Source organism: Trichoplusia ni, chromosome 15 (genome assembly GCF_003590095.1).
Source record: "Trichoplusia ni isolate ovarian cell line Hi5 chromosome 15, tn1, whole genome shotgun sequence".
Taxonomy (NCBI): Eukaryota; Metazoa; Arthropoda; class Insecta; order Lepidoptera; family Noctuidae; genus Trichoplusia; species Trichoplusia ni.
In genome coordinates this window covers 4,687,928-4,707,606 of record NC_039492.1, presented here as the reverse complement: position 1 = coordinate 4,707,606, position 19,679 = coordinate 4,687,928, and the positions used below count along the sequence as shown (strand labels likewise).

At 35.8% G+C, this 19,679-nt stretch overlaps 2 protein-coding genes across 3 annotated transcripts; one reads left to right on the top strand and one right to left on the bottom strand.

Annotated features, from left to right (window-relative positions):
- Positions 1–159: 159 nt before the first annotated feature.
- LOC113501488 (L-threonine 3-dehydrogenase, mitochondrial) lies at positions 160–6,305 on the bottom strand. Its single transcript, XM_026882658.1, has 4 exons — positions 6,026–6,305; positions 2,596–3,120; positions 1,463–1,729; positions 160–484 (listed from the first exon to the last, which is right to left on the bottom strand). Exons 1-4 carry the CDS (start codon positions 6,264–6,266, stop codon positions 339–341), a joined length of 1,179 nt encoding a protein of 392 aa, XP_026738459.1. The 5' UTR covers positions 6,267–6,305; the 3' UTR covers positions 160–338.
- Positions 494–19,658, top strand: LOC113501486 (protein artichoke-like). Of its 2 annotated transcripts, none has more exons than XM_026882656.1 (4): positions 494–523; positions 15,148–15,345; positions 15,423–18,046; positions 18,132–19,658. In XM_026882656.1, the coding sequence occupies exons 2-4, from the start codon at positions 15,206–15,208 to the stop codon at positions 19,643–19,645; spliced, it is 4,278 nt and encodes a 1,425-aa protein (XP_026738457.1). In that variant the 5' UTR covers positions 494–523; positions 15,148–15,205; the 3' UTR covers positions 19,646–19,658. The 2 variants fall into 2 exon arrangements, with proteins under 2 accessions (XP_026738457.1, XP_026738456.1); XM_026882655.1 differs by lacking the exon at positions 494–523 and adding an exon at positions 8,199–8,821.
- The last annotated feature ends 21 nt before the right edge of the window (positions 19,659–19,679 follow it).

The following is a 19,679-nucleotide window of genomic DNA, read 5'->3' as shown; positions in this document are numbered from 1 at the left end:
CCTTTATGCAAAGGTAAATTTTATTTTGTTTATGCTTGAATAAAGGAATTGATCGAAGTTTTACTCTTTTATTTCACTAATGTACACCTTCACATTTTTGTAATGATTGTCCTACTAAAAAGAACGAAACAAAGAGGATCAACACAAAAAAAATATCACTTAAATTCATAAACCGTTTATTGCAACATCTTGTAAAGTTATTATATAAATCCACAGATATTTTTTTAGATATTTCTCTGAGTTTTATAAAAAAAAAGAAAAAATGCTTTGTATACGGCACATTTGCCTCCTTAAAAGTTCAATCATGATTTCTTGAGATTATCAAGTAAAATGTTGTGTTATGATGGGAGTTTCCCATTGGTGGCTATTTTCTCTTTAACCTCTTTTATCATAAGTGTCACAAGATTTTCCAAATCGACTTCGGGCTTCCAGTTCCAGTCGCGACGCGCTTCGCTGTCATCGAAGACTTGTGGCCAGGAATCAGCTGAAAACCAAAAATACATAAATAAGGCAGCACAGCTAGGTACGTATGAATCTAAAGTCTATTCTCATATTATTATTCCCCTGGCCTTATCCCGTTTATTTTTATTTGGGGTCGGCGCATGTCTTCTTCTTCCATACCTTTCTATCGGCAGTTATCTCACAAGAATCGCTCTTTGCAGCCATATCGTCATTAACACAATCCATCCATCGTTTATTTGGTCGTCCTCTTCCCCTATATCCATGCTAACGCGACATTTTCTACTAACTGACATTTTCTATTGTTCGTGACTCAATTTCTCATGCTATCTTGAATAGAGTATTTAAGGGGATACGAATACTTTTTTTGATAGCATTCGTCTTATGAGGGTACTGAACTTAACAAGAGTTGTTAAGTCCTAATTAAGGACTGGACTGGCCTATAAAACTCGAGTACTAATTTAAAATTAAGGTTTATTAACATGATACCAGTCGATTATTAGCGCTGGAGCTAAACCATAGAAAGTTCTGCCACCCAAGGTGCATGTTATACAATTTATCAAAGAGTACTGAAGTCGTTGGTACATCGCAAGTCATGTTTAGATACAAGTATACAGACTCAGAGCAATCATTCGTGGGTCGAACATATGCTTGACTTAGCGAGGATCGAACCCAAATTACGTCGCGCTCTTTAGGTTTAGCATGGTGAATTGATGACCAGTAGTAAATGCAACTGGATTATTCTTTAAGGAAAAACTACTCCCGTAGCAAGGAATTTAAACCTTGTGTCGCTTGGAATTTAACAAACATTCAAGACATATACACAAAGACACCCAAACTCAAGACAAATATTCGTGGATCACACAGTCGCTTGTCCTACGAGGGGTTCGAACCCGCCAGACGTCGCGCGCCGAGGGTTTGGTTTCCTGACCTGAACCACTCGGCTATCCGTGCAGTCAAATTCTTGGTCATTATGTATTTAACCAATCAAATAATAACTCACCGATATCCTGTCTGCTATCTGGCTGATAAGTGATCTTAAAGTCGGGGATATGTTTGCTCATAGCCGCCGTCAGTTCTTCAGGGGTGAAGCTCATTGACGTGACGTTGTAAACTCTCCTGACAAGCTTGTCATTGGGGGCATCGAGGAACTCTGAGAGGGCCCGGAGTGCGTCCCTCACGTGCATCATGGGAAGCCGCGTGTCCGGCTTCAGGTAGCACTGGTACGTCCCCTTGCGGAGAACATCGTGGAATACTGCGATAGCGTAGTCTGAAAAGTGAGGCATACAAATCATTAAATCTTTGTGATATCAGCAGAAAGAGTTTTTACTTCGGAATTTTCCTGAACTTCTTTTCGTCAATGAAACAAGCCCCATTGAATTCCCTCCAATCGAGATTCATTTATATAAAAATTCATGGTGGTTGAATCATTAAAAAAATTATTGAAATATACAAGACAAATATAGTAGTAGTTGTAGCTTGCATACAAATTTTACTTTATTAAAGTTTATTATTTATTTGTGGGTAACTTGTTTTTCTGTTCACTTTATCTCTTGTAAGTGCGGTAAAACCAGGGAATAGGACTGGTGGGGGAATATAGAAACGGATTTCGTTATGGTTTTAATGTGCTTTACAGGATAACTTTCAACTGTGTAATAAATTATAAGAAAGCTGTTTTCAGCCAAGCGAAATGATCGAAGTAGTCCTTTGCAAAATCTCTACCCTGCCACACCACACTCTCCTATGCAGCCTGTTTTCGAGACTTAGAAAAGAAAGTACCTACTTACAACATGGTCATCAGTTTTATTTGACTGGATAAAATAATTTAAAAAACGTATTTGCATTACCTGCATTTTAAAATTATTTTATTAAATGCGGTCAGTCAACTCTCAAGGCTTGAAACTTACGTAAAGCAATTTCACAAAAATAAATTATAAAGAATGTGCGACCATTGTTCATTATTTGAATTACGACAACATTTTGACAGGAAAACAAATAAATTATTAAAAAAGAGAATATTTTTGTTATGTGCTTCCCATTTGAATCGTTAAGTGACAGGCATATAAAATTTATGGGCCATTATATCAATTTGCTTAAAGTAATTAAAATTTAAGAAAATACAAAAAAATCCCTCACCTGTAGTGCCTCCGCCAGGAGGATCACTTGATATGACACCAGGAAACCTCAAACAACGGAAGTCCAAACCGAACTTATGATAGTAATATTCGCCTAACAACTCCGCATGCACTTTCGACACACCGTAAATTGTCCGAGGCCTTTGCACTGTCACATTAGGCGTTGGGTTCCTTGGAGAGTCCGGTCCAAACGCCCCTATTGTACTAGGCACGAAGAGCCTAAGTTTATACTGTTTAGCCAGTTCTATCACATTATGAACTCCTTCGATATTCACTCGTACAGCTAAAGGAACATTTTGCTCTCCAATTGCACTCAGTAGGGCCGAGAAATGGATCAGCCAATCAACGCCGTGGTTCACGACGACTTTCTGCAGTCCCTTAAAGTCTAGGATGTCCACGAAGATGTAGGGTCCATCATTCACTATCTCCTCGGTCGGCTTGATAATATCGGAGAGGATGACATTGTCTTTGCCGTATTTACATCGGAGATACCTCGCGCACTCAACGCCTAGTTGACCAAGGCCTCCTGTGAATGTAAACAAATTTAATAAATAACTTGCTAGATAATATTACTCAGATTGTAAACAAGTACGGTTATATATTGTCGCTGTTACTGCATCTCAAAAGCCTTCACTATTTATTTACTTGACTCCTCTATCATTCAATGAAGCATGGTGTTTTACGAGGAGACTGCGATATGTGTAGAATTATCTTAATCACAATACAATGCGACCCGAAAGTTTACCATGCAAATAACATACGTTAGTTTCCTTTTACATAGCAAGTTGAAATCATTGTTATTTCAATTATTGAGTTATTAAATAAATGCGAATGCAACATTGAAAACAAAGCATGCCATTTGGTTTTTCTCAGGTAAACATGTTATTGCCATGTAACTAACTATTACGTCTTGATAGTATTAAGATTACGCTTCAGGTTATTATTTTAGTTGGTAAACACATTATTCGGAATATATATTATACCTCACACAGAATAAGACTGTATTTTTCTAGAGCTATAACATGTTTCGGTCATAAAAAAACCAATCCAAAAACAAGTCAAGTTTTATTTATTTATGATTTGCTAGTCTTATTAGCTAGGTTCTAACAATGCTATAAGATTTAGCTTGCAATAGATACCAAACATGACCTCTAACTAGATCTGTACAGATACAGATCTAGTTAAGACGAATAAAACAAATCGTTTATCTGTTTGAAAAGTGTCGATTCTTTATTCTTTGTCCTTTTCGACCTTACGTTCTCAAAAGTCGAACCTGTATTATTATTTTGTTTCGCCTAGACATCAGGGAGCCTATCACCACCTAAGCAGTACCTTTGCAGCTTTCGCATAAACAGAGATGGCACTATGCGGCGTGTAGAGCACTATCTTTTTTCCACGACAGCAAAACTCAAGATATTTCTTGTATTTTTTTTTTAAAGGTCTTTTGAATAGGTAGTAGGCTAGCAGGGTTTTTAGGGATATCACAATACTTATTTACTTTATTTACCTAGGTTTATGTCACTAACAAAAAACTGAATGAATAAAACTTATTAAGATTACGTTTATCAAGTCTTCGCAGTTAGATTAGTTTTAAACATAACTTAATAAATTATTAGGTACGTATGGCTATTAATAAAAAATACGGTCAAGTGCGAGTCGGATTCACGATAGAAAGTTTCGTGAAAATGGGCTGAACATGGTCAAAGCAAATCGGTTGGCGAACAAATAAATGTTAATTATTGAACACTAAAAAAAACATCTTTTACGTTTTAGCGTTGTTAAACCTCGACCTTTACTTGGTTGTTGTAGAGGCAGCATAAATACATATTATAATCTGTGAAAATTTTATTCAACTGCCTTAGTATAACGGTTCATGAGATACCTATAGCCTAAAGACGGACGGATAGTGGAGCCTTAGTAAAAGGGTTCGATTTTTGCCCTTTGGGAACCCTAAAAGAAACATAAAAACGATCTCCTATTCGTCGAAATGACATAACACATGAAGATAAAAAATACAAAGGCGTCGTTTGTCTTCAACACTGGTCCATTATTTCAAATTGAAGGACTATACGGTATCAAATTTGTTAAAGACCACTAAGACGTTTGCTTAAACGGCATGATTGCAAATATCATGTTTTCTGGAACTGTTTGAAACTTATAAGGTTTTTCAAACCGAACTGTCGACACTTAAACAAGCTTTTCATTAAAACATTCAAACATCAATTCTTGTAAACCAGTTCCGTATACTCTCTAGTCAATCATATTTAATACTCCTTCGGCAAACGAAAGGAACCCTTTCGTTGATGATTATACTGCATCAAAACTATCTCTTTTAAACGGGACCTTTAGAATGCCAAAGAGGATCGATCAGAAATTAATTGTTACTCTGACTACGACTGACGAATTAAATGTACACCTTGAATTTGATTCTGTTAAAATAATTTAATCACAAGTTATTTTAGTCATTTATTGTCACCAGCGACGTGTGACCAAGTATTTGATAACCAGCTGAGATAACAAGAATGTTAATTTGTTCGAATTATAAACGTGTGTTGTATTAAATGTGTAAGTTGATTGTTGAGTGCTTCTACAAGAGATATTGAATAATAATAAAGTTTATTTAAATATTTGTCCCGAGTCTGGGATGTGGAGTGCTGGCTGCGATAGTTGATAATGTTTAACGTTTTTAAGGCAAATCATTTTCACGGAGAAACAACTTCTTCTTCTCTTCTTGTAGAGGAAATTGTATTAATTCGAAAAGACAGTAAGACCTCACAAGGCTTAACACAGTTTTTTTTTATAAGTGACGTTTTCAGAGATGTAGAGTCGAACTGAAGTATTTTTCCGAAGTCGAAAGTTAACCTTTATTTATGTGTATGTCATCGAATTAAGACCTCAGACTTGATACACTTTGATTCATGTCTTTTATTTCTGGAATGCATAATTTATGACGCCAAGTACTAGGTGCTCTACCAAATACTTTAAATATTGACCGAATCATTTAACCATTAGTTGTACCGGTTGGTTCGACCACGCGCTGCACGCCGGTCGGAATGCGCGGTTTAGGCAACAGTTGTTCCCGAGACACGCTTTCGCTTCAAAACTATCATTATTTTTATAAATAGTAAATACTATCACATTCCTAGTAAATAGGTTTATTGTATTTATACAACCTTCACAACATTATGATCCTTTCACTAACCGCACGTCTGTGACCTAAATTAAATTGCTAAACAGCCATAAAGGCTTATATTTTCTATATTTCTTGTAACTTTTACGGGTTTAATCTCTTTACAATAATAATTATGAATGCAATGTATGGTTATTATTACACCCAATCGAGAAAATACTTTTTTTATTTTTTGCGGAAAATTTGCGGCTGAAAAATTAATTCGTACGCCTAAATTCGTAAACAATTTAAAAAAACTTACCGGTAATCAAAATCTTTGGCACCTTAGTCTTACATTTATTAGCAGAATAGTTTCTAATACTTAAGTTAACAGTGTTCCGATATAAATTTCGTAGAAACATTATCACGGAAGACTGAACGTGGGATGCACGATAAAACACTGTGTGAGACAAACGGTAACTGCTAATACACAAGGTACGGAGGTCTGTCGCGTGAGGTTGAAACAGGTTGTACAACAAATATTGTTTGCTCGAGTGAAACATTTTAACTGCTACAAGCAATAATCAAACTTATATGTAAAATCACAAGGTTCATATAAGTTTAAAATGGGATACGAAAATTTGGTGGGTGTGTCGCGTCTATGTTAATTTTCGCACAAACTTGACATTGAATTTTGTTTTCGTTGGTTATCGAGCAATGGTTAGTAGTTTTAGATATGTACCAACTATATAAACAAACTTAAAAGTCTATCAAAAATAAGAGGATCCCTTAGGTTGTATCATCTTTCTCGATGTTATTTAGACAAACATGACCAAAATATATTTACGTCAGTTTGACAATTTACTTTTGTCTCGTTAAAACTCTAGGCTGTCATTTTATTTAGAGTATTTAATGTTTCGAATAATCTACCAATATTTTTGTTCAGGCAATTGTTTAGTTCAGGAGTTTGTATTAAAATTTAATTTAAACCTCTCTCTCTCATATGTGTCCGATTCGGCCATTCTCCAATAGAGAAAACCAATAAAGATATTTTTTCCATTCACTATTAATATTGATATCTTTTAAACTTTTCCATCAAAAGTTGTGTATTGCATAATATTTTCCGCGGCATTCAAAACAAAATTTCCGATCATGGTTCTATAAATGTTTCGCCAAATTTGACGTCAACACCCCAACTGTTATGCAAAGCAGACACGTGCGATGCTAAGCACGTGAAAATGGCACCATTACTTCAGAACATAATGACCTTGGCCGGTGCTAATACTTATAGGTGTACATGTACCTAAATGTTTGTTGGTCCAACCAGTAATTTATTGTCCTTAAAGTTGGTTAGCGACAGCTCTTTTTTTAGATAACTTATAGTTAGATAGATACACATACTATTATATCATACATTACCAACCAGCATAATGAAACAAAAAATCCTTCGCTCTATATTGGATTCCTTAGAGGCATGTGAGGTTTTCTAAGGTCAAAACATTAATCAAGGGGCCACCCAACTCCTAGAAGGGCTGTTGCAATTGTAAGAGAGAGACGCCGTTTTACGCTATATAGAGAATGTCTCGCTTCCACAAATTCAACAGCTTTAGCTTTAAAGATGGTTTAAAGGACTTGGGCTCCGCATATATTGGCATGCCTTCATTTTTGAAACAAGAGCCGAGTAGAGTCAAATCCTGACTCTGTAATAACATAAATATCCCTTATTCGGTAATCAGAATCAAACCGTACATTAACATAAAGTTATATAAAACACAAATTATGTTATTACATAACAATTAAAAAAACTCTCCAAATCACAATTCAACGAATTTGAATCTAATTACACATATTTTTCTGCGCGGCAAAGGCAGCGTGCCATACGTCCACAATCCGTGTAATACATTATTTTGGTAGGTAACAACGCAGATCGTAATCGCTCAGTTGTTATTTGCCGCCAAATCATTTATTTTTTGCACGTCGTCTATATTATATCAAGGTTAGCAGGATGTTAGCAAGTTTTCGTAAACTTACGAACTGGCGTAGCGATTAGCAAACAACTTTGAATTAGCATCGACATACTGTGATGACTGGGCGTTTTTTTCAAGACGGTATAAGAATCAGGTGTTTCTTGAAATACCATTAACCTAGGAAGCGACCAATTATTAACAACGTACAAGATTGGTATATTTCATATGAAATAGCAAAATAGCAGTATTGTTTCATTTCGATTACAGAAATACTCGTTTCAATAGAACAATTAAGGCGACACTTTGCAATTTCATTGTCCAGGTGGCCACCCTTCCTTGTTACCACATCGTACGATTTAATCGAGATAAGTCGCCTAAGCATTCTTTATTTTGCAACTTTTGGCCAAAGAATGGAAAATATTTGTAGAATAGACTCTACATATTTACAATTAAGTATGTTCTTCCATGCTATTTTTAAATTTTACCTTGTTTAAATATTATGGCCTTGTCCTATGGAGGATACTAAAATGTCTTTAAAGTCAACTTCGCTACTAAAATTGTTAAAAACACCGTCTTCCACTGTCACCGGTCACGGAAGCCATACAGCTCACCAGAATCGAAGTTTTCTTCGTGTGGAATTGGAAGAATTATGTACCTAAGAGTGATTTTGGTATTCAATTAGTTACGTAATTAAACCCTTGTGGTTCTCCTCATAATTTTACTGTTCTCTTGAACGTTTACATTCCTACTTGAGACCGAAAGTAGGGAAGGTTTAGGCTTCTGTAAACTGTTGCAGTTGTCCTCTGTGAGGAAGCTTACAAACCAAAAATTTTGAAAGTATTTGCACATCTGTAACTAAGGTGGGTAGTTACGCGCGGCAGCACGCGCCACAATGGTGAAAGATAAGTTACTTGGTGTGCATCGAGCTGTGAACCGAAAGTCTGGTGTTTACATGCGAAATACTCGTATCCCAGTTCATGTTTGGCCACCATAAGGCACGCTTGTTCAGCCGGGCTGTTGTTGTGATTGTTGCGTAATTGTGATCGTGGGTTCAGAGGAATTGAATTTGTGATCCAGCTAATCTTTGACGGTAAACCATCAATTTGTTGATGTACTTCAAACAAGATATTTGAATCTTCTGTGACTTCTGTGTAAGTTTTTGTGTAGATTTTAGATAAAAATAAGGTTAAATAGAATTGTGAATATTAGAACCTTAATTGTGTAAGGACTGAGAATTTTCGGGTGAGCGATTCTTACAAGATAATTTGGAAATGGTTGGATCTGAAAATTACAGGAAGATAGTTGGGGATATTTATAACAGACACTAAGGGGTCAGTTTGACTAAAAATAGGCTGTGCTCGATTATAGGAAAGGGTATGTGAGTAAACAAAAAAGAAATAACGTAGTTGTGAACCGTTAGCCCAGTCATACCATATTTTGATCCAAGCAGTCTATTTTTACTGCACTAATTTAAGAAGTTCTTGCAATTATAGCCTACTTAAATGTTTATATACTAAGCTATTATACACGTGTAAGTGAATCAACGTAGATGAGACATTGTGCTATTATCTTAGATGCCCTAGAAGTCTAAATATAGGCGTTTAAACTGTTATCAAAGAATCAGACGTTTCTAACAGTCGTGTTTATGATAGGTTATTAGTCTAATAGAGGTCTACAATGAGCACACTTACTATAATTACTTAGTGTTTGATTTTGATGATGTAAAAAATTCTTTGTAATACTTATTCATTTTTGGTCTGTAATAATGCAAGTTTATCTATCTTGTCTTTTATTTAAAACTTAAAAAAGATACGTTTTTTAAGCAAAGAAAATGAAACACCGCAGTAGACTTCTTTCTCGAACACAATTATGATTCGCGCCAAATTTCAATTCACAATCATAATTCGCGCCACAAACATTGGCGGGAAATCGGGGAAAGCCATAGACAAAAACTGAAAACAATTTATATAAAAAATTCAAAGCGAAAGTATGTAATGAAACGGTAACGGACAAATTCCCGTAATTTAGTTTACAAATATAATAGTGCATTTACATATATTCAGCTAATAAATATGCACAAGATTATTATCAGTTGGCGTGTGCAAGCATGCATCCACTTTCCAATCAGTGTGACAGACCTAGCGCGAGTTTTAGAATTTATTGCTGTACCTTCTATTTATTATATACGGATTCGAAACAGTTTCGAAGGATGTTATATTTATTGAACTTCATCATAGATATAGTTGTACTATGATTATGACAAACTATTAAATTGAACTGAATCGGTGGCATAATAATAATAATAATAAAAAATGTTTATTTTTCTCATTATCACAGAATGTTACAGTACTTATTTTGTGTACTAAAATAGAGACTGGTGTCTGTGATAGGTAAGACCTGTGTTACAGATCACCAGGCTACCCTCCGAGGAGACAATGTCGTTTATTCCTACGTCTTATTAATTATTAAACAAAATGTGAAATAGCCTAATTTATAACTTATTATGAGATCAACAATTTAAACATAAACTTAAAATTAAACTCTATATAAAGTTATAGTAGAATTATAATAAAATTAAAGTATAAAAGTAATTTATATGGACGAATAACTGGAAGTTTCAATTGGTTTGGGTGTGTGTGTGTGTGTGTGTGTGTGTGTGTGTGTGTGTGTGTGTGTATGACTGTGTGAATGCGTGAGTTTCCGCGTGATTGTGAGTGTAATGTTGTGGGTGTTGGTACAAGTTGTTCCTTATTTTTATGATATATTTTTTCTTACTCTTAGTTAATAGGTTTTAACAATTGCTCAGTGGTATTATAGTCTAATTCATGCAGCCAAGAACTTACTCTTTCTTTACATTTCGCCCTTGTAAGTGGATAAATTTGTAAATCTTTATTTATTTTATTGTATAAGTACGGACCCAGAAACATGTAGAAGTTTTGTGAGAGACTATTGTTGCAACGCATTCTTTCACAAACCGTAGAGTTTATTCTTTTAGTTGACATTTGTTTTTTATCAAATTGAATTTCAGAATGTTGCTTGAGAATTGTGGCCAAAATAAATATTTGACGCACTGTTAGAATTTTTAGGTTTTGGTATAAGTCATGAGTTGGGTACCGAATAGGTAAAAATTGGCTTACCTTGAGGATGGCTCTTTGAGCCCGCTCAAGGTTAATCATAAAAGATTTTGCAGCACCACCCCAAGAAGTTATGCAATACGCCAATAGTGACTGGCATAGCGCAAGATAGACTGATTTAATGATCATCTGATCAGCTACATGGCGTAGTGCCTTAAAAATATATATGAGTTTACGCGTTCTACCAATTAACGCTTCTAAATGTGGTTGGAAAGAAAGTTTCTCATCTATAATGATACCTAGATATTTTATTGAACTTGTCTTCGTTAATTTAGGGCAGGTACATGAGGTAGTGGTAGATAGTAAGCGGCAAGAGTGCGCTATGATATGGAGATCAGGATGATTAAGGTTTTTATTGCTGTAAGTAATAAATTTTGTTTTATCAACGTTTAAAGTTAAAATGTTTTCTTTTAGCCAATGTGTCACTTGGTTGAATCCTATTTGGGCCAACTGACAGACCTCTTCCCATGTATTAGCATGGAAGAGCAGGGCAGTGTCATCAGCGAAAGAGATGAGTTTACCATTTTTGATGTTTATTTGACATAGTTCGTTTATGTAAACTAGAAATAGGGTAGGGCCGAGGATACTGCCCTGCGGTACGCCATATTCAACCGGTAGCTCGTCACTCGTCCAATCACCCACCCTAACAACCTGTCTTCTTCCCTGAAGGTAGTCCTTAAAAAGTTTCAGTGGAAGGCCTCTGACGCCGAGACTTTCGAGTTTACATAATAAATTAGGTACCAATACGGTGTCGAAGGCTTTAGCTAAATCTAAAAATATTGTAATGACTTTTTGTTTATTGTCTAAGTTTTGCATAGTGATGAGCTTCAAGATTTTTCTTGAATGGTAGACCAAAGAAATCTGTCATTTTATTAATATTGTGAATTTTTTACAACTCTAGGCCTAGAAAAAGTGTCAACTACACCTGCCATTTTTCTTACCGCGTACACGTTTTGTTAAGTTTTTTTTTAATACGACGCGAACACTACCTACATGTTTTCCTTCTGTTAAATTTCCCAAAAACAAAAATGAAACAAGGAATTTATTTTCTCTAATTTATACCGATTAGGTTGTACCTTTTGCTAGGGCAGTGGGTTACTGTGCCCTGCATTTGATTTTACGCGTAATTTAATATGTACCGACCCTAAGCTGTGGTCTCGCTCTAGTTTCTCGCAGATTGTTAAATTGCGTAATAAGGCAATCAAATATATTATGAAAGTTATTATGCATTGATCTTCAGATGCTAATTTTCTTTGTTCAATAAGGAGGTATATTATTTAGAACATATTATGTATAGTATGAAGCATTGTTAACATGTGTGCGAGTCAGATTGGCAACACTAAGTTCCAAAATAAGTTTTTGATCACCCACGAAATATAAGACCGAAGTAGCTACTGAAGTTAAGATTGCTGAACCTTGATTATTTGATGTTTCTATGAGTCTGATAACAGAAAGACGGACATACAGCCTTAGTAAAAAGGTTCCATCTTTACATTTTGGGTATGAACAAAAAAAAAATGCTAAGTGACAATTCTAAATGAACAAAGTAAGGGAAACCTACAGGGTGCTACTTAATACATGTTAGCTATCTGGCTACCTAAGATATAGAGAGATATAGGCAAAGAAGGTAATGATAAATATTTATAAATAAGTTATTCCTGACCTAGTCCACTGGGGCCACGACACTGGTCTTGTCTAGTAACTCACCTCGGTCCAAACGACAAACATTATAGTTTATTCATAGGAACTCCTTTATTGAGAATTGCCATATGCTAGTATGTCGGTGTAAGTTTATAATAACAATTCATAATAATTATAGTATTTTCTGTTTCATATTTAGAGCGAATTTTAGGCTAATCATAAAAGAGAGAATCTCAGATCTTAAACATGCTATAAGATCGTAATTACTCGCCCAGTCGATATTGAAGTAGGTACCTACTTTATTACGATCCTACACTTTGGGAACGTTTGTTTTAAAATGGATGAAGAATCAACTTACAAAACAGGCTTTCTCATGAAAATAGTTTCATTTTTTTTGATTTGATTCAATTCTCGATTTAATCCTAAAATGTTGGTATCTACTATGCACCAGGTTTCTTGAACCAAATCAGGGTGGAATATCGATCCTGAGTTATAAGCATAATTAGCTGTCGATCAAGCGCTGTTTCAATTCTTACCTTAGCCTAAATTAGTGGTAGTCTTAGGTTCTAGAGTAGGTACCTACCATAACGATTTCAATTCGTTTGAAACAAAACTCGATTCTACCAGTACTTACAGGTGACAGAAATTAAGTATTTACTTCATACAAAGTCGCAACAATGTTTTAACTAAGGCCTAATCACACAATCGACCTAGAACAGCCATAATTCTGTATTACTAATAACAAGTTGTGAGATACGCGCTACTTTGCCTAGTGTTACAAGATGACAGTCAACAGTTAGATATAAATGCGATAACTGTACCATAATGGTAGGTGTCCCGTTCGCTGCATACGAACGTTATACGTACAGTCAGAAACAAAAGAACTTACTATAAAATTTACTGATTTAAAATATACAATAACACAACAATGTTTTTATTTTTCTTCTAGTTCAAGGTTTGGAGTTAAAAACATTCAATTAGCTAAGCTTGTCTTTTGAACGTCATATTTTGTTGTTATTTAAAAAAAATAAAAAAATAAAATACATTTTGTAAGCAAGTAAAAAAGCGAATACAATATAAGTCACTAAGTTAGTTTTAGGCTAGAAAACAAAAAAGCAACGACGCAACGAAAATTGTAGAGTTCGCTGAAAAATAATAGGAGTATGCAATTCTGACTGAATTTTGCTGCTGTCCGTACTTTTGGGATCACGAGAAACGTTCAGTAAACGACGTCTGTACTGAAACGGTATCGTAATATTTTCTTTTTACTTTCAGGTCTTTTGTAAAAAGTCATTACGTAAAAACTCTTTATGTACCTACATACTTTAACCAAGCAGTAGGTGTAGTGTGTACATTATAGTTTTCGTTTAGTTACCCAAAAATTGAAACTTGCTTTGGTGTGTAATAATAAGAAGGTTATTTTTATAATTCATAATTTATTTGACTTTTATTCTTATGTGCACAGTGCCAGCGTTAGGGGGGGGGCGTGATGGGCGATGGCCCAGGGCGACAAATTCTGGGGGGAGCCAAGGTCTGAAGTTGGAGTCTCTTGCCTCTCCTGGCGCAAACCCTCAGAACTGTGCTCTACGCTAGAGGTGGAATACTTCCACCGCCAAACGTAACGCTAAAGGAAAGATGAAATTCTTAATACAATTTTACTTGGGATCAGCAAAAAACTAACACTTGATATTGCTTCCCTCAAGTGGGCGCCACAATATTTTCGCCCAGGGTGTCAGTGGCCCTTACGCCGGCACTGTATGTGCATAACGTCTCATGTCAAGCATATTTTAAAAATAGGTAGGCAGGTGTTGTTGATGGTTCACCTTTTTAGAAATAACGGTTTTATGGGCATTTTCAACTAGCTTCGTAATGCAACCCTTGTTTGAATTATTGTGTAATTTTACAAACTAAATGGCAATATTCAAATCACAATATACTTACCGACTATGGTTGTGGTTTTCCGTTTATACATTTGCTCGTTACTTAGAAACTTTAGTAGGTACGTGCTAGTAATGTAAGTTATAGCCTTATATAAGTAGGTGACAGTCGATTTCAGATGACTTTTTGCCTGGTCTACAAGTTCAGACCTTAAGCAACTCTAAAAAAATCAATGATTAAGGACGAATCGTGACCTACATCTTCAGATCGACCAATAGCTTGCATAACCTTAAAACAATGACGTAAATATCTTTATACCCCATAGATCGCCGTTAATAACAATGGCGTACAAGTGAAAGTGCACTGAACCAGTGGTCCGTTCCGGAGGGCCATTGTTAGTTCAACACATTGTTTTCATTAGTGCCGGTCCTTGACGCCACCGGATTACGAATTTTCCTTCTTTTCTAGCACAGAATTAAGCAATCAGTCGTGTTATTCTTTTAATTTGAAGGAAATAGACTGGCCTACATTTTTAGCATAAATCCTTCTCGCTTTTAATAAGACATTGATTGCGGTATTGATTGGTTGTAAAGTTATGAAATATATCTAATAATAGGTCTGTCCCTTTCTTTATGAAGTGCATGTAAAATGACGTGAGGAACTTTACTTATCTTAAAGTAATAGACTACAAAGAAGGAACATTAATTTACCGGAGACGATGAGAAGGTTATTAGGTATAGTATGCTAGATATCTTTAACTCGTATCAGTAAACTCCTGGGTATATAAACTTTACCTATTTAATACTTAATTTACATAATTTCAGATACAAAGAGTTGAAACTACAATAAGCATGCGACAATGAACTCAGACGAGTTAGAGGAATGGACTCGAAAGGAGAAATAGGCTCATGGCTCCTCCTCTCGTTGTTAACCTTCGCCATCGGGCAGACATCGATATGTCCGGCCCCGGAGGCGATACTCCCATGCATATGCACAAACCGAAACGAAGATGTACAAATATGGTTCGTATGAGTAATCGCTAACATTTTATCCCTAGTTTGTTTGAATAAGTAATGATGAAATTTAACCCTCGTTACAGGTGCACACACAGCGATCTACCCCAAGTACTAAAGGGCGTCCAAAAAGTTGGAGAACTTGTGAGAAGACCAATAGATGAACTAATAATAGAAAATAATTACCTACCGTCACTGCCAGGAAAGATATTCCAAAATGTGAAAATTATGCGCCTTATGTTACGTCATAATGGCTTGGAGCGGTTATCTGCCGCTTGGCTGGAGACACAAGAAACTAATTTAGTCGAAATATTCATCGTCGAAAATGATTTGAGAAGTCTTCCAGCCGAAAGTTTAATGAAACTACAGAACCTGCAAGCAATAACAGTACAATCACAGAATCTTAAACGAATACCAGTATTCTCTGGCTTGCAAAAACTACGCTACATCAACATTCAATCCGAAAGTTTGAACGCTGTTAACGAAAATACATTCGAAAATCTACCGAAATTAGAAAGATTGTTTATCCAAGGAAGTGTCAACCTTCGAGTGTTGAAAGAAAATGCTTTTTACAATTTACCCAAATTAAGAAGACTGGAAATCACTAATTGTGGAATCAATATGATTCATATGAGAGCTCTATCATTACTACCTGCTTTAAGTGAAATTTCGCTGAGCAATAACAGAATTTCTGACGCGACTATGATTGGGAGGGCTATGAGAGATTTGCCAATGCTATCCTATTTAAATCTTGATCATAACATGATAGACAAGTTGAACGAAGGAGCATTCGTTGATCAACCCATGCTCGAGAATCTTTTACTCTCACACAATAATATCAACATTATACATCATGGTACATTCCACAGAGTGCCTAAATTAAGAGTAGTAGATTTGAACTACAATAAGATAAGTCAAATTCATCCAGAATCCTTCTTACAACAATCGGCCAGTGGAGTTGAGGAGCTGACTTTAATCGGAAACCAGATAATGCACATTTCGGAATTCAGAGCCTTACTGGATGCTTTGCCTCGTTTGAAATTCCTTGATCTAAGTGACAATTTGCTTCAAGAAATTCCGCGAGGCGCTCTGAGAGGTCATCCTAGCTTAGAAAGATTACATTTAAACAAAAACAATATAAAGTTTATACAAGCAGAAGCTTTTGTCGCTATGCCAGCGTTAAGAGAACTACATTTAAGTAATAATTCCTTAGACGACATGAACGAAGGTCCTTATTGGAATTTACCCGCTCTCAAGGGCTTAGATTTGTCTAATAACTATTTCACGCGTTTACAGCCAAAGTTATTGTACAATTTGCCATCGCTAAGACGGATAAACTTGAGTAATAATCAGCTAACGATCATAGACCCAATCACTTTCATGGAATCAACATTATTGGAATACGTTAACGTATCAGGAAATTCTCTTGTATCAATACATCCAGCTACTTTCAGGAACTTAGCAAACCTCTACGAGCTAGATGCTAGTTATAACAGACTGATTGAATTTGTACCTGGATTACTCAGGGGGCTAGAGAAGCTCTATATACAACAGAATCAAATAACGAGCTTACCGATGCCTCCGTCCCCAGACTTGGATTTACCATCCTTAAGAACATTGGATATATCCAGTAACGGGATACAGAAAATACCGCACGGTAGCTTAAAAACGTTACACAATTTACGCCGATTTTACATGAAACGCAACGGTTTGAGGCAAGTTGAAGTGACGACTTTCAGTGATTTAAGTCGACTGGAGATTTTAGATTTAAGCTACAACCAAATAATGGCTGTGCACCCTAAGAGTTTCAGCAAACTAACAGTACTAAAACAGATCAACTTGCACGGTAACACAATTGAAAACTTTGACTTCATGGCGATTCAGGATAATGCTGCATTGTCCTCTCTAGATTTCAGCAAAAATAAACTTAAGAGTATAAGTCCTAACATCGTAAGCAGAGCACTGGATGTCGAAACACTTAATATATCTTCCAATAACTTAATCGAATTACCGGCTACCTTAAATATGTTGTCGAAGTTAAAGATCTTGGATGCTAGCTTTAACCATATAAAGCGTTTTGATGGAAACTCAATAAACAGTATCAACACGCTGACAGATTTCAAAATGCCAAATAACAAGCTTATGGAACTCCAAACTGGAAGTTTTAAAGAACTAAAAGACCTTGCAACGATTGATCTAGACAACAATAATATCGAAGTGATTCACCCTAAAGCCATAACAAATTTGCCAAACTTGGTCTCTATTTATTTGAGTCGAAATCACATTATTGACTTGCCAGATCGAGTGTTTGCGAATCTTCCTAAACTAAGGATCATAGAACTGCAGGGAAATCGACTGCAATACATATCTTTGCGAGCATTTGAGAATATGCCTTTGGTACAATACTTGAATTTAAGCAATAATCAATTAACTAGTATTGATAGTTCGGGGCTCAAACAGTTATCGTCTTTGGAAGTTTTGGACTTGAGTTTTAACAAGCTCATGAGGTTAACACGAGCTTCATTTCAATACATGGAGTGGTTGGTTGAGCTTAATCTGGACAATAACATGATTTGCCATATTAGCGGGCAACCTTTTGACTTCATGCCACGGTTGAAAGTACTCTCATTGAGACATAATAAACTAACCACAGTAATGGAAAACACATTTGCAAAATTAAGAAATAACATAGCTATATTGGATATAGATGGTGAGTATTAAATTAAAGCCTTTAATTTTTTATCTCGTGTGGTTAATTCTGCACTTACAATATTAAAAATTGTATTTTTTTTCAGGTAATCCACTCATCTGCAACTGCAATATTATATGGCTTAAATCATGGTTATCAGAATCCACATCAATTGGACCGAAATGTGCTGACGGAACATACGTTAAAGGTATGCCTTTTGGAAGAAACGACTGTTCAAACCCATCACTCAATCAAATAGATGAAGATGATCTAAGATTATGTGTAACCCACGAAAACGAAGCTCTATTACCAAATTTGGCGACATCACAAGTATATTCAACGGTGGACAAAATAAAGGATTACGCAACACGTATCAAGAATACTTATCATGCTAACAAAATAAACAGACCGTCCCCTGAGGAGTCTGAGTACTTCTACGACGATTATGTTGATTACCCGTACAACGAAACTATGGTAGATGGATTAAACAGCGACCTAAGTTCATCCCATAATAACAACAGATCGTCAGGCGGTGTTCCAACGATATATGCGGCCATGAAAAATACAACTGATAAAACAAAACCAGTTGCTACCAGCACTGCCGGCAGTGGTTTCACATTCTTCGGTATGCCGCTTCCGCCGATAGACATGGGAAAATTGCTGAACACTGGCCGCAAAATCGACTGGCCTGATAAGAAACACAGTAACAGTAATAAATATCCATTACCAGAAACACCGAAATTTGAAACTGGAGGATTTTCGCCAATTTTGCCTGGAACAGCAGGTGGTTTTATGCCAATACCTGATCCAGCACTTAACGTTTCTCATACAGCCACACAAGCTCAAAGTGCTTCAACTTACAACAACCAAGGTAGTGTTGGACAAGGGACAGTAGCAGTATCAACTAAACCACCAGTTAAAACTGTTCACAGTAACACAACCCACCAGAAAATTAAAAGTGAAATACATGAATTACAAGCTTACATTGATGACGATAACAGTACTCATGTAGCTTACAATAGGACGAAAAATGTTGAAGAACAAAAGATGGATCCTAATAACTTGAGCAAATACAATTTGATGGAGTCAAACTTAACTATAACTCAAGTGACTGAGAAAGAAAGTATGCTAATAACTACAGATACAAGTAATGACATGTCTCTACAAGCCTGGATGGAGAGCAGTACCCTGTCCTACTCCTCATCTACTGCAGTCACATCTAAACCACCCATGAGGAAGCATATTGAACAGTCTTCACCCACCGCACTTTCTGCTGCTCTAATCCCAAACACAGCCGAGTTACATGAAAGAAATCCCAGCAAAAGACCTGCAACCATAACAAAAGTAAACCTTCAACAAATACAACAATTTGATCACAGAGAAAACTTTTCACCAAATAGAGAGCCAAAGACACGATTTTCTGAAATATTGAACACTGGCAATACTAAAATAAGGCAGATTGATGACAAAGACTGGTATTACAAAAACTATAATAATTCAAATTTAGAACCTTACATTGCACCTGGTGTACACAAACCCACATCAAGAAGTATTGTTGCTACTTGTAATAAGTTTATTTTTTATGTTATAGTGTGTTTAACTCTGTTTAGAGCATTTTAAAATTATGGGTGTACAAAATATTACTATAATTAAT

Excerpts from the sequence above, each read along its gene's own strand:
- LOC113501488 (XM_026882658.1), bottom strand. The coding sequence starts at position 6,266 with ATGTTTCACTCGAGCAAACAATATTTGTTGTACAACCTGTTTCAACCT. Across the intron at positions 3,121-6,025 it reads GCCAAAGATTTTGATTACCG|GAGGCCTTGGTCAACTAGGC; the intron begins GTAAGTTTTTTT and ends TTACATTCACAG. Across the intron at positions 485-1,462 it reads AGATAGCAGACAGGATATCG|CTGATTCCTGGCCACAAGTC; the intron begins GTGAGTTATTAT and ends TTTGGTTTTCAG.
- LOC113501486 (XM_026882656.1), top strand. The coding sequence starts at position 15,206 with ATGGACTCGAAAGGAGAAATAGGCTCATGGCTCCTCCTCTCGTTGTTA. Across the intron at positions 15,346-15,422 it reads AACGAAGATGTACAAATATG|GTGCACACACAGCGATCTAC; the intron begins GTTCGTATGAGT and ends CCCTCGTTACAG. Across the intron at positions 18,047-18,131 it reads AGCTATATTGGATATAGATG|GTAATCCACTCATCTGCAAC; the intron begins GTGAGTATTAAA and ends ATTTTTTTTCAG.